This window comes from Coturnix japonica, chromosome Z (genome assembly GCF_054131305.1).
Source record: "Coturnix japonica strain WE chromosome Z, WE-NBRP24, whole genome shotgun sequence".
Lineage (NCBI taxonomy): Eukaryota > Metazoa > Chordata > Aves > Galliformes > Phasianidae > Coturnix > Coturnix japonica.
The window spans coordinates 72191682-72206101 of record NC_140702.1 but is presented as its reverse complement, the minus strand read 5'-3'; the positions used below and the strand labels follow the sequence as shown (position 1 = coordinate 72206101).

The 14420-nt window shown below is 40.2% G+C and overlaps 2 protein-coding genes across 3 annotated transcripts in view; one reads left to right on the top strand and one right to left on the bottom strand.

Moving 5' to 3' along the window:
• Positions 1 to 14420, bottom strand: part of SETBP1 (SET binding protein 1) — a 262415-nt gene that overhangs the window by 36572 nt on the left and 211423 nt on the right. The window lies entirely within an intron of this gene.
• On the top strand, positions 9454 to 11236 carry LOC146754192 (uncharacterized). Its single transcript, XM_085528505.1, has one exon. It carries the CDS (start codon positions 9542 to 9544, stop codon positions 11096 to 11098), a length of 1557 nt encoding a protein of 518 aa, XP_085384631.1. The 5' UTR covers positions 9454 to 9541; the 3' UTR covers positions 11099 to 11236.

Below are 14420 nucleotides of genomic sequence, written 5' to 3'. Positions count from 1 at the left end.
GAATAAAATGGCTCAGTTGAGACAAAAACAAAATTCCACTGGACTGGCCCTGTTTTTTACAAATACCAATATGTGTATGCAAAGGAATTCCTCGTCCCTGAAAATGTTTACAGCTCAGAAATAATTGAAATCAGAAACCAGCCTTTTCCACAAAAAGGGGCCCTTTTTTTTTAATTTTTCTTTTTTTTTTCTTTTTTTTTTTCCCCCTTCTATTTTTCCTTCTTTCTCTCTCTCTTCTTCTTAAGGTAAGGTTCCCTCTAATGTTAACCTATTCCAGCTCAGATCAAGATGAAGAGCAGAGTTCCCTTAGAGGTGTGCCAAATATTCTTACCCAAGAAATTCAACACTAACAAGCTTACCTTCCTAGGTCAAATTTTACAGATCTTAGTGAATCCTTCAAACCACAAATGGCCTCTGAAAGAGAGGAAAGTACCATCGTTCCCAATCTACTGTTGTTACAAACCCTTTTATAAAGCCCACAATTAGAAGCAATTGAAAAGTATATGGAAATCAATTCCATTGGAAGGAAAAAAACATTCTGGTGACTCTTTCTTTTTGTTTGGTTTTCAACAATAGAAGGACTGTACAGTCCGAAATCCCCTCAATTTCCCATCCCTTTCCTTTTTCTGCTTGGTTTGGTTATCTCTGTGGAATGAAAAAGTACTTTTGTTCGCTGACTAATTTTAGACCTGCATCAGGACATGGCTGCATGTTTTCAAGAGTAATTAAACTGGTGGCCTCTGGTGGGTCTACAGTGGATGGGAGAGCAGGTCTACTCGGTTCTTCCTAGGGTCCACTGCTCTATTTTAAACACACAGAAACTGGAAAGCTTAAACCATACATTTTTGGGTTGCATAGATATTCACTACTTATATGTTGAAATAAGACAACATCTTTATTTTTCATTAAAAAATGCTTAATAGGAAGAACAGTACTTCTAGCCAGCAGCAAACTAGGAGATTTTGTGCAGAACCAATTACTGCATTTATTAAATTGTTTTGAAACATTTCTAAGGAAAACATCACCTGTTTTCAGCTTTTTAGAGGAATGCTACAGAAAACACAAAATATTTAAGTATATATTATGTACATTAAGTACTCCAGTTTGCACAGCTGGGAAGAGGGGAAGACTGTTCCAACAGTCTTCTGTGTATCTTCCCCAGGTACCTGAAACTGAATAGGAAAGATGGGCAACTGAAGATGTTTTATTCTTGTTCAACCTCAAAAACACCCAATGCAACTAAAAGGGTAGCATCATCTACGCTTCCTTGACTTCCTTAGAAGAAAGTAGAATCATACAATCATAGAATTGCTAAGCTTGGAAAAGACCTTAAAGATCATCAAGTAATAGAATGAGGCAGATAATTAAAGCAGTTCCTGAGAATGCTCCTATCACATTGCTTCTCTGACATTCAGGAATCACAAAAAGGCCTTCACTACAGATAGACTTTAATTGTCCAGAAAATGAAGTCTCTCAAATCACTGATTGTTCTGGAGAAATACAGCAGCATCTGTGCCCAGAAGAGGGCCAGGAGATGTTAACACTGACATATTTAATGTCACAAAGAATTATTCAAACAAGAAAATGCTGGTGGACAGTCATTTATGGGCTAAGATTTCATTCAAGTGAACGTCTACATCTTACATGGTACAAGACAAAATTTCTAATAGAATGGATCCCTATATTGTTTGAAGTACCAACAACTTGCATGCAGTGCATGTTATATGCGCTGGTCATTTCATTGGTCGCATGAGAAACAGACACTGTTTTGCATACTGTCTTCTTGAGCATTTTTACTTTGTCTTAGAAAATATATCTATTTGCTGGCTTTCTACAGAAGTATTTTACATTGTTTTCAGTACCTTTGCATTTGCACCCTCCTTAATTTACACACAACATCTGTTTTCATCTGGGAAGACTGCAGTGATACTTTGTGATCCCTTTCACAGTATTTTTTAAACACTAGTCTGAATGATAATACCCATTTCATGAAAACAGTTTGGAACTGTGGAGGGGAAAAAAAATAAATAAATGCCATTGGCACATCTTCCTCCCTGTTTATGTGTGGATATTCCTTGTTATGCCTACAGCTGAAGCAAGCAAACATCACTTACTCCTGAACCTCAGCCACTTCATTTACAAACTACTCATACATGGTCTTCGTGGACAGGAATAAAGCGTGAGTGATAACCCAGTGAACAGTATGGGGCTGTTCTTGGATTTAGGGGCAGATTTAGTGCCAAGAAGAATAGCTGGGTTCTGGTGAGAGTACTCTGACAGTCTGCGCACACACATCCAAAGAAGACTCAATGACTCCAAAATATCCAAGATGTCAGAATTACCACAGCATTTCTGTAGAATTTTAATTAGTCAATTACTTAGCAATTACAAAACAACCAGAGCTGGAAAGGGATAGCATGTAAGCACAAACTAGACTGTGATTTGTTCCAATTGAGTTTGGTTTCAGGGCACTTGAGATTTTCCAATAAGATCAGGTCATGCGTGTCTTTGTCCATGAAGACAGAGTGTCAGTACAGCAGCGAAACAGCAGCCTATTTTAACATCAGTGTGGCCTGTGTCAATAGATTGTACTAAAAACTGCTTATGATGAGGTGAAAATGCAGTGAGAAAATGCAAAACTACAGGTCAGAGGATTTTTTTCCACTTGTCTTGAACAGTATTCAGTGTATACTGGCTGTCTACCTTTAAATTGCTGCATTCAACTAAACTGAGATGGTATGTATCCACATATGTATTTTTAGCATCATTAAACATCATGTAGCAATTTCAGTCTGTTAAATAGGCCTGGGATCTGCAAAGATGCTTGCATCTAGATTGCTGCCCACTTTTGAAAGTGAAATGGTGCTAATGATACCCAAAACAGCAGTGGAGAATATGTGCTATTTTACGGCACAGCCACCGATAAGACAGGAATGACCTTCAGATGTAATGACTTTATATTTAAGTACCTACATTTCCCCAGATGCTTGCTCCAAATAACAACAGGCATTAAGATGGGGTCAGAATGGGCTGAATTGAAAAAGTAATGTATTTAGCATACAGTTTTGAGGCAGATGTGTGACATTTCAGCCATATCTGATAACGCCCATTGATACCCAGCCGAGATCTCTGTCTAGTCTCCTAGATCGACAAAAATCCCTATGTAACATCCCTTTAGGTAGCATTTGCTGCTGAACAGCCTCTTACTGCCTCCAAAACGTGGTGCTAATTAACGTGAACCAAGTTACAATATGTGCTAAAGATTCCAGCTTTGTTACTTATTTAATGAGCTTTGTGGGATTTGAACATGAGGCTCAAAGTAGCAGGGGAAACCTCATAATTAGTTTCAATTAGAAGAAGTTCCTACACATTATAACTATTTGATAAACTGCAGAGGGAAAAAGAACTACTGAACAGATACAAATCACTAGCTTTGTTTCATTTGTTATTATACTTATTTTCTTCTTAATTAGTGCTGATTGGCTGATGATCCTAATTAATGCAAAGGAATTTGGAATGGTATACAATGGTATGGCTTAGAAGATGCCAGAGTGTACAACTGCTAAATTATTGCTAATTGTTATTTACGCGAGGACAGGAAGACTAAGTAATGATGTGCTGCCTAATTAGCATTAAAGATATGGTTTCCACTTCCAAATTAAATGAAGGCAAATGGGATAAAATCATTATGGTTACCAAAAAAAAAAAAAAAGCAAAACAAAAAACCAACTCCCCTCATCCTTCTCTCTGGAAGTCAGTAGTTGCATTGCCAACATTTTATTTATTTATTTATTTATTTAGTTAGTTAGTTATTGGTAAACAACCAAAGGCCATCCAAAAATTTAAGAAGTTCAAGAAAATGCAGATTCTTAATCCAAAGTGGACACTGTTAAAACTTTTTCAGCTACCACCTGAAAAGATTTGCTCCATCCATTATGGCGATTCATTACTAGTAACAATCAATGTGCCAGTCTTAATTAGCAAAGACCGTAATGATCTTAGTGGTTAGTTATTGCAGGTGTGCCCAACCTACAGAATTACTCGTCTTCACTGGCTGCAAAGGGCAGGCATTTTCAGTTATTCCTTTTAGGGCTATGTGGTAAAGTGTCCAACCTTGAAATACGGGACTTCCCAGACAACACTTCTGCATTTTATCCTGGCTCTGCCACTGGCTCACTGGCTGTCTTTCCTGATCACTCACCTCAGCTTCATCTTCCTCACAGACAAAGCAAGAGCAATACACTCATTTGCACTGATTAAGCACTTGTCAATATAGCCAATCTACATTCTCATTTCAGAGGCTCTCTGCAAGAATCAATGGATTGCTCAAATACATTAAATTCAATATTAGTGTCATTGTAATTATGTCCTTTTATTTTTCAATCTCTCAATACTAAAAAAAAAAATGTTAAAAATATTAAGGTTGATGGAAACTTAATGCGAGAAAGAGTGAGCCCAAGGCATTGAAAGGAAGTTCCAAATTATTTTTCTTATTTCTATACATTAGTCTGGATAGATCTCAAACAACACACAGTACAGTGGCTGTTGCAGGATTTTTGTTCACAGTGTGATTTCAGAAAAAAATAAAAAATAAGATAAAAGATACTTTATAGCTTTAATGCTTTTTTGATTGTTTGATTTTTTTTCTTGTTCTCCTCTACCTCAGTGGCAAGGGAATGGCCAGGATGATCCAATAGGTCTTTTCAATCTCCAATTCGCATGATTTGATAAAAAACTGTATTCTACACACTTCTCCATGCCATACACAAACATTATTCTTGGCCATGAGGGTTGTCTTTATAGGTTTGCTAAAGCTACTTGTCTCTATATAAACATACATGCATATATTTGGTACAAAGTATCAACTTGTCAAAATGTATATATATTTTAATCATTTTAATATAAAGAAGACAAAACATCTTTGAGTCAGAGAGACTGTAGATATTGGATTTTTTCAGACCAAGTATGTGTATACACATACACACCTATAGAATAAACATACAGATGTATAACAAGACACTGCCCATGTTTGCATGAGTTCCAGTTCACTTCAGAGCTCAGAGAGTTTGTGTTTCGTTGCCAGTAAGGGACCTTTCATTACCAAATCATTGCAGATAACTCAGCAAAGCCCTTGGCCTTCATTCTCACTTATGTGAGGTCTTCTTTGAAATGACAGAAGAGGTTTAAAGGTGCATTCAGCCCTATTAGGGTTTTATTCTGCCAAATCTAATAAAAAGTGACATGCTGGAAATGAGAACTCAGCCTACAGCCCTTATTGAAGCTGCTTAATGCTTGGTTGGATTTGTGCTGAAGTTGTTTGCTGAAGCCCAAATGCCTTTTAAAGTTTTTATTTTTATCTTGAATGGTGTTTTGAGCCTTCCGTTGTCATCATGTCTCTACCCATGGCGCTTGCACACACAAATCAGATCCTTCCTTCCTTGTAGTTGGCTTTGCTCTCTGCCCACTCGTTGTCTCCCTCTCAAACCCTCAACATCTGCTGCATGTCATTTCAGGACAGGGTGTGTTGCACTGTCAGGTGACACCAGCAATATGCATGTCACTAGATACGCATAGTTGAGGATCGGTTTAGAAAGACAACAGTGTGCTGCTCACTGTATATTTCCTTGGTCATCACCTTCCATTTCAAGGATGTGGATGAATCTCTACCATGTTGAGAGGTACATCATGCTGCAATCTTCTATCTCTCAAGCTCATATTCTTTCTAGCTCACCTCTCTGCTTTCATATCCATATTGCTTACTCTCATTCATCTCTGGGTCTCCTCAGGAAAAGCAGTTCCTGCTTTGCCTCTTGCAGAGGCAACCTACCCTAGTTTTGTTGTTGTGCCAGGGATTCCTAGCCAGGAAGAAGCCTCTATTCTGCTGCAAGAATTTTCCAGCCTTCAGCTCCCACACTGCAAGCCCTGTGCTTCAGCAATATCTATATGTGCATCAAAGCTCCAAAGACTTCCAAAAAAAGGAACAAAGACATCCAAACAATTTCCTTGATGACTTGCTACCTAAACTCCAGCTCACCACGATAGAAATGGCGAAGGAAGGACAGCACTGGGTATGCCAGATGAAACTGAGAAGCTGCTTTATTCTAAATAGATTTCGCAATATCATTATTATTATTTCTATTATTATTTAAAGTAAGTGTTTTAAAGTATAATCTTACTGTGAGTAAAATTAGTGGGGGGTTGTATTATTCATCTCACCTAGACCAAGAGAAGGTCTACATATTTATCCAGAATCTCATACTAGCACTTATCACAGGAGCATCTCAGAGATGTCAGGATCCTGCCCTTGGTATCTTTGGCTTATTCAATCAACTGACATCCAGTTGTACTGTAGGAAAAAAAACCACTCTGTAGTCTTCATTTATTGTCCAGGGGAAGAAAAAAAAAGCCTCAGGAACCAAGTGTATTAAAGGAGACATTCGACTTTAGAGGACAGTTTCTGAGCACAACAAGAAATTTAGCTAAGGTCACATTCAAGAACTTCTTGAATATACATCTTTCAGATCATTCGCACCCCTCAAATGACACACCGACAACATTAATCAAAATCAGTGGCTGTGAACTAAAATCAGAGACTGCCTCAGACTTACGGATTTTCAATTCACAGAGCACACTACATGTGGATAGCTCACTGAATTTGATGCCTTAAGCTAAAAATCAACTCCAAATTCCCCTTCCCAGGCTGCTGCAGTTATCATGAAGATTTTACTATCCAATGGCTATAAAGCAGCCTCTGGAAAATGAGAATATTGCCATTCCTATTGCTAGTGGAGATGATTCTGTTACAAGAATAGCATGAAACAGGCACTAATTCTTTGAACTCTTCTCAGACCTTGAAGGCTGAGGAAGGCTAGCTGTAGAGTACAGTGGATGCTTGATATGTAATGCATTTACTGTCCTTGAAAAGAAAAAAAAAAAAGAAAAAGAAAAAACAAAAAAAGAAAAAAGATTTATTTATTTTGAATATATCTCATTCAGCCCTTTTCTTCCTATCAATAAGCTCAGTTACATTTCTTATAAACGCAAAGGAGGGCCTTTGGACATGCATCTTCAGAATTTGTCTTGAACAGACTTGTTAATAGATTGAATGGCTGCTTACCTTTTATTAAAAACAAAACAAAACATATGTGACAGAAGTACCATGAAAACACAGTTTTCCTCTTAATTTCTGAGGGATTTTTTGAGCTTTTATAGAGAAAATTTGAAAACTCAGTTCAGCCCTGTGAAACTGGGTAAATGGACCAGTACAGTTTATAATACTGTTAAATAAAGGGAAGGTCTGAACTCAGACCTCAACACCCATCATGTCCTCTGTTTCCCACATTACTAGCTCTGAGGGAGGCCAGCCAGACTTGGCAAAGCACTGGGACTGTTGTATTAGGCGAGTGTGCGCTTTTCGGGCTGTGACGAGATAGGTCCATCCCCATGCCATCAAGATATATGGTGTATACGTTTCCAGTGGGCGTACACGAAGGGCATAGGGTATATATACGTGTGTTAGCTTCAATAAATCGCCATTTTACTGCTCATCATATTGGTGTCATATCAGTAATTGGTCAAGCTGCAAACTTCCAGAGAACACTGACAAGATAAAGGTAACAAATGGTGACCCCGACGTGATTGGAAGTGGAGCAGCTATAATTCTAACGGCGAAGGTTCTCACTGCGGAGCGGTAATTATTTACTCGCGGAGTGGTGAAAGACTGGGACGGGAGGATTGGCCATAACTCTTCGTCAGGCAGTAGGGAGAGCTCGGAACCCCCTCGGTACGGTTGGGGAAGCGCCAGGTTGGGGCCAGGTGGGATACGTTTGGCCGGAGGCGACATGGAAGCCGTTATTAAGGTGATTCTGCATGCATGTAAAACTTACTGTGGGAAGGATGTTCCTTCTAAGAAGGAGATTGCTGCAGTTATTTCGCTGCTAGAGAAGGAGGGGATGTTAACATCTCCCTCTGATTTATATGATCCCAATAACTGGGATGCGCTCACAATGGCGCTTTCACAAAGGGTGCTGGCCACCCGAAAAGTTACAGAGTTCAGGGTCTGGGGATTAGTCTTGGAGGCGCTTAAGGCGGCAAGGGAAGAGAAGATTGCGGGGGATCGGGCTAGGGAACTGTTGGGGTTGGGGGCGAGGGGAACCGGGGGGGGTCTCATCTCTCCTACAGATCCAAAGGAGGAGAAGATGGCGCCGACCCCCTTGGCTCCAACTGACGTAACACCTTCAAGAACAAAGAAGGAGGAAGTTGAACAAGACCACTCAGCTCCAGAGTACACCACGCCCCCACCTCCCTATCCAGCACGGAGACTATATCCTTCATTAAAATCATTTATGGATGAAGGGGGAGGGGGACCCTCGGTGGAATGTACTGTTGCTCTCTGCACAACTGATAAGAGGGCAGTGGGGGAGGATGGTACTGTCTCACTGCCAGGTTCTGCCTGTTGCTCTAGTCACTCCCCTGAAGGGGCGGATCACTCCGCCCAGCAAGGGGAGGGAGGGGGTGGTACTTCGTTACTGTCTGGTCCTGCCTGTTGTTCTAGCCACTCCCCTGAAGGGGCGGATCACTCCGCCCAGCAGGGCACTGGATGTGGGCGTAGCACTTCGATGCAGACTGCCCCGGGACACGCCCAGGAGGGGTGTGGTCCTGTGGCATCTGGCCCGTGGAGCCCGCCCACACTCACTGACTGGGCTCGGGTGAGGGAGGATCTCAGAGCAGCCGATGTGACGGATACGTTTGCCTTTCCAGTAACAGTGAATACAGAGGGTACAGCTTGGACCCCTTTAAACTCTAAGGCGGTCACTCACCTTGCGGATTTGGTCAAAAACAAAGGCTTGCGCTCTCCAGTGACTATGGCAGCAGTTGAGGCTCTCATGGCCTCTAGTCTTCTGCCTTATGATGTGGTCAGCCTTATGCGTGTCATCCTTGAGCCTGTGCAATATACCTTATGGTATGACGAGTGGAATAGGCTGCTTCAGGTTGTGGTAGCCGCTGCGACCCGCGATAATAACCATCCAGCTAATGGCCAGGGTCGAAAAGACAAGACGACTCTTGCGCGTCTTCAGGGGTTAGCAGATGGCATGGTGGGGTCCCCGGAGGGCCAGGCGAATGCGCTTAGAGCGGGGGAGTTGGCAGCGCTTACGACCGCAGCCCTTCAGGCTCTGCGGATGGTGGCTAAGGTTGCAGAGCCTGTGCTCCCATGGACAGACATCAAACAGGAGCCCTCCGAGCCATTCTCTGATTTTGCGAATCGCTTGATCCGTGCGGTGGAGGGGTCTGACCTCCCAAAGGGGGTCCAATCTTTAGTCGTGATAGATTGTCTTAAACAAAAATCTCTGCCAGACATTCAACAGATTATAAGGGCGGCACCTGGGACTTTGAACACTCCAGGAGAGATCATCAAGACCTGCTGATCGGACGCCCAATGAATCCCGAACCAAAGGAGCCCAGAAGGACTTTCTCGTGGATACCGAAGAAAAAGAAACCTGAGAACTCAGAGAAACAACCCTTGCTGCCAACGAGAACTACCATGCTAATGCTGTTGTGCCTTTTGTGTCTGTGTTGGTCGCCGGTGGGGGGCATTCATTTGATTCAACAACCAGGGAACTTATGGGTTACATGGGCTAATCAGACAGGAAGAACAGACTTTTGTCTTGCATTACAGTCAGCTACGTCACCCTTTCAAACATGCCTTATAGGGGTCCCAGAATGGGATGACTCTGCATTTAAGGGTTACCTTGGGAAAAAGAGTGGCTGTTTGCGGTTCTGCAACGGACTAGAAAGAACTTGGAGGTGGCTGGGAAATGATTCCGTATACTATCTCGGAAGGAAAATGGCTTGTACTATTTGTAGGTTAAACATCACTCTTCCCGAGGAGCCCCAGCAGCTGGATTTACTTGGCTCACAAATGGTACAAAATGATACTTGGGACAAGAATAGCTCACAATGGTTGTCCCCTGGGTGCATGATCTTTGGCTCAATGAAAAGGTTGTCTCTGACTAGGCAGCAACTTCTTGGTCCAGAGGGCCCCTACTGGGACCCGAAAACTAATCAAACTGTCCCCTATACCCTTGTGTATCCCCGTGATGATGAGACCTTTGATATTGATGGAGGATATTGTGGGTTTTACCCTAACGGATCGGTGCCTTATCGTTCTGGAGATTGTCCTATAAACGTCTCAATAGGTGAGATTGTTAATATTAGCAGGACGGATGGGTCTGTCCGAAAGGTCGACTGTGAAGATATGGCATTCAACACAGGTTGTTGTGTTTTCCCTATCCCCAAAGGATCATTTTCGTTCATGGGAGAACTTTGGAACAATGATACTGCAAAAGCCTTACCACCAGGGATATTTCTTATTTGCGGTGATCGTGCTTGGCAAGGGATTCCTAAGAACCCGGTGGGAGGTCCATGCTATCTGGGGAAATTGACCATCTTATCCCCAAGTATCTTTGAGATCTATAAGGCATCTAATCATTCACGAGCCAAAAGGGATATGCATGCTCTGGAGCCTGACTGCGGGGACGACGTAAGGTTATGGGGACCCACTGCTAGAGTCTTTGCTTCTTTCCTTGCTCCCGGGGTGGCTGCTGCACACGCTTTAAAAGAAATCGAGAGATTGGCCTGTTGGACTGTTAAACAGGCTAATGTTACCTCTCGGCTACTCTCAGATTTGCTTATAGATGTAGAGAGCATTAGACACGCTGTGCTCCAAAACAGAGCGGCAATTGATTTCTTACTTCTGGCACAAGGTCATGGGTGTAAGGACTTTGAAGGGATGTGTTGTTTTAACTTGAGTGATCATAGTGAGTCGTTGCACAAGAAGTTGGAGTGGTTACAAGAACACACCAAGAAGGTTGGCATCCAGGATGATCCTTTTGGAGATTGGTTGGGAAGTTTGTTTGGAGGTATTGGGCCATGGCTCAAACAGCTACTTAAGGCATTAGTGATAGGGCTTCTTATATTTCTTGCATTAATAATATGTGTGCCATGTATATTTAGATGTCTACAAGGTTGTTTACAACGTATGATAGAAGGAGTGTTCAATGAGAAAATGGAGTTCCAGCGGTTATACGCGAAACTCTGAGCAAAAGAATGAATGTTATAATATAACCAAAGGTGCCTTGAACGTATTAGTTAGAAACTACTAATATTGTTAGATATAGCATCGCTTATCTCTGCATGCTTTGCAATCTGCATATCTCCCTTTATAAATTACTTGTTTAGATAAGGACTAACACCTTTATATGATTTAGATTAGGACTAGCGTTCGCGTTGTAACGGGATAAGGCTTTCTTGGCATGGGGAGGGGGAAATGTTGTATTAGGCGAGTGTGCGCTTTTCGGGCTGTGACGAGATAGGTCCATCCCCATGCCATCAAGATATATGGTGTATACGTTTCCAGTGGGCGTACACGAAGGGCATAGGGTATATATACGTGTGTTAGCTTCAATAAATCGCCATTTTACTGCTCATCATATTGGTGTCATATCAGTAATTGGTCAAGCTGCAAACTTCCAGAGAACACTGACAAGATAAAGGTAACATGGGACAAAAGAGAAGGCTATGCAATATGAAGCGATTTTGAAGATGTACCGGAGAAAGTAGTAAATCCATCACATCAATTTCAGATCTTTCTAGATTATTTTCTCCCATTCAATCCAAGCAGCTAAGAGGTTCATTTATACTGTAAGAAGTTCATTTAGACAGTAACCAAGAAGTTGGTGTACAGAGTGATGGAGTAATTGGGTGGCTGGTTTTGTTGTGCTTTGCAGCAGGTCACCACAGATGATCATAAGATTCTCTTCTGTCTGCATATCTGAGACTTAAACACCTTAAAGGCTGTTCCAGAAATGAATGTTCAGCTTGATACCTTCTCAGAAATGGTACCCATATGAACATAAAGACAACAGAAACTAAGCACTCACATAATCATCAAGTTCTTGATCATTGGCAGTCATTAAGATATATTATCAGATAGAGATCTAAGACAGCTGTAAGTGAGTCTGTACAGACAAATTAATACCTTTCCAACTATCAGGAAACAAAATAAAACACATAGTGTAAAGGCACAGGGTAAGAATCAGCTGACTGCAAAATATCTGATAGCAAAACAGTGTCTGCATAACCACTTTCTAGGAAAAAATACAATATATCTATTGAAGATAATAGATGTGAGAAAATATAAGCTACTCCTTGAGTAAGTATGGTCTCAGTCATTGTGTATGGTTTGTAAGACATTTAAGAGAAAAGTCCCAGTAAATCTAACACTGAAAAGAAAGCAACAATAGAATAACATCTGCCAATAGATACATACTGAGGCGATGTATTTAAGAGTCACAGAAAATAAATAAATAAAACAGAAAAATGCAGAGTATGGTCTGCTTTGACTCATAAAGCAGAAAAGCCTTAGGATCTACAGTGAAGAAGCAGTACATCTGAACAAAGTCTCATTTTATTACTGCAGTTATTGATCCAATGAGTGTTTTTTTAAAGCATCACATGACCATTTCATCATCTTTTGCTGGTAACTAAATCTCCCTCCTCCCTCTTACCCTTACTTTTTTATTGGCTTTAAATTAAGTCAGCAAAATGATGACTTTTTTTTCTCTCTTTTTTTTTTCTTTCTTTCTTTTTTTTTTTTTTTACAGCCTAACTGGTTAAATGTTGAAGCGTAAAATGAATGGTGTCAAATCATATCCTGAAAGCTGATTAAAAGTAATCCTGCAGATGCTAAATATGGATTACCAAAGCAATTACTGAAAATTCATAACCTTGCTAAAAAGGCATTCTAATGGAGTTCTGCAGCACACTGTAGTTAAAGGCTGTTTACTTTTTCAAACAATTTGCAGTCTTAATGTGTGGAAACGTGCTCTTATATAAGCTTCATCTATTTCTGAACATGAAATTGTTTGTGGCTGTTTAGAGCTCTCCCCCAGTATCTGATACCACTACAAACAATGTTTCGGCAATCACTATCTGCTATTGGACCAACACTGACTCATATTATGTTCTCATTATATCACTTTTACAGTTTAAAAAGGTTTGAAATCTATTTCATTGCTAATTTAAGGCCATTTCATACTATATGTTACTCTAGGGCAAAGAGGTTGATTGCATTAAGGCCTCTATGTTCAAGCTTGCTTGCTCCATGGACTTTATTTACCACTGCTAAACCCTATCACAAGTGATAATCTAATGACCAAAAATCTGGCAGTTTTAAAGTGGAGCCTCTAAATAATGTACTTGAACATTGAAATGCTGTCCATGTTCTTCTTTAATATAGATTTAACATTAATTTCAGTGACAGTTAAATCTGTGTTGAGCTTTGGGAAATTCTTATATTGGCAACTTGATTTAACTGTAATTCTCCACAGATATTAATGGTTAAAGTTCTCTTTTCCATGACTGAACTCAGATGGAAAGAGAACATCATCTGCTAGCTTCAGAATTAAAAAAAAAAACAAACACAAACAAACAACAAACAACAAATGGGAAATGGCTAGGTTCTCTAAATTTTGATAACATTTCTGGCATTCCAGCACTGTTGACAACAGCAAAGAGCTATGGATGCAACTACAATACGCTATTGCTGTCTTTCTGAAATTCACTTTATCTAAACTTAGGGGATTTTTGGTGTTTCTTCTTCCTCATAATAATAATTTTAATAAACAAAGGAGAAAGGGGTTGTAACAGGCACTTCACTCTGTTTTGTTCAATTGGATAAAGAACCTTTTTTTTTTCCTCAATACATGAGATGTTTTTGTAGAATCTTTTCTTATCATCTCCACTAACTATAGAGAAACTATAATAATAAATAAGAAGAAAACAGTGCATTAGTTCACCGTATAGCCATTCCTAGGTAAGAACATTAGAGGATGGAAGCAAAGGGATTGAACAGTTTAATCTATAGTTTGGTTAAGGTTAACACGTAGTACCCTTCCTCCCAGTGACTTGAAGGCAAATGGCACACATTTGCAAGTTTTGAAATAAGATACCTTGCTTATTTTTCCATTTCCTGATAAGGAAAACATTACATATGAGGGAAACTGATTACGAAGGTACAAATACTTTTCCCTTATCTAGCATCACTTCATGGATGTCATATTGAAACACGATCCCTCTACATAAGCATGATAATATCAATGCAAACAAGAAAGAAATATGTTTCAGCTGATAAAATCATTCTTTCTGTAGCAACAAATGAATTTCATGAATCATATACTTACACACACACACACAAAAACAAAAAAGAAAAAAAGAAAAGAAAAGAAAGAAAAAAAAAAAGAAAAAATGAGCTAGCCTAAGGTATTTCCTTTCACATTTGCTGTGTTCTCCTCTGCCTAATGGATACAATTGCACACTCCTTGTGGATTAGATTGGTGGTGGTCCCAGTCCTATCAGAAACC

Bases quoted from the DNA above. Each gene is read 5' to 3' on its own strand.
- LOC146754192 (XM_085528505.1), top strand. From the start codon at position 9,542: ATGCTAATGCTGTTGTGCCTTTTGTGTCTGTGTTGGTCGCCGGTGGGG.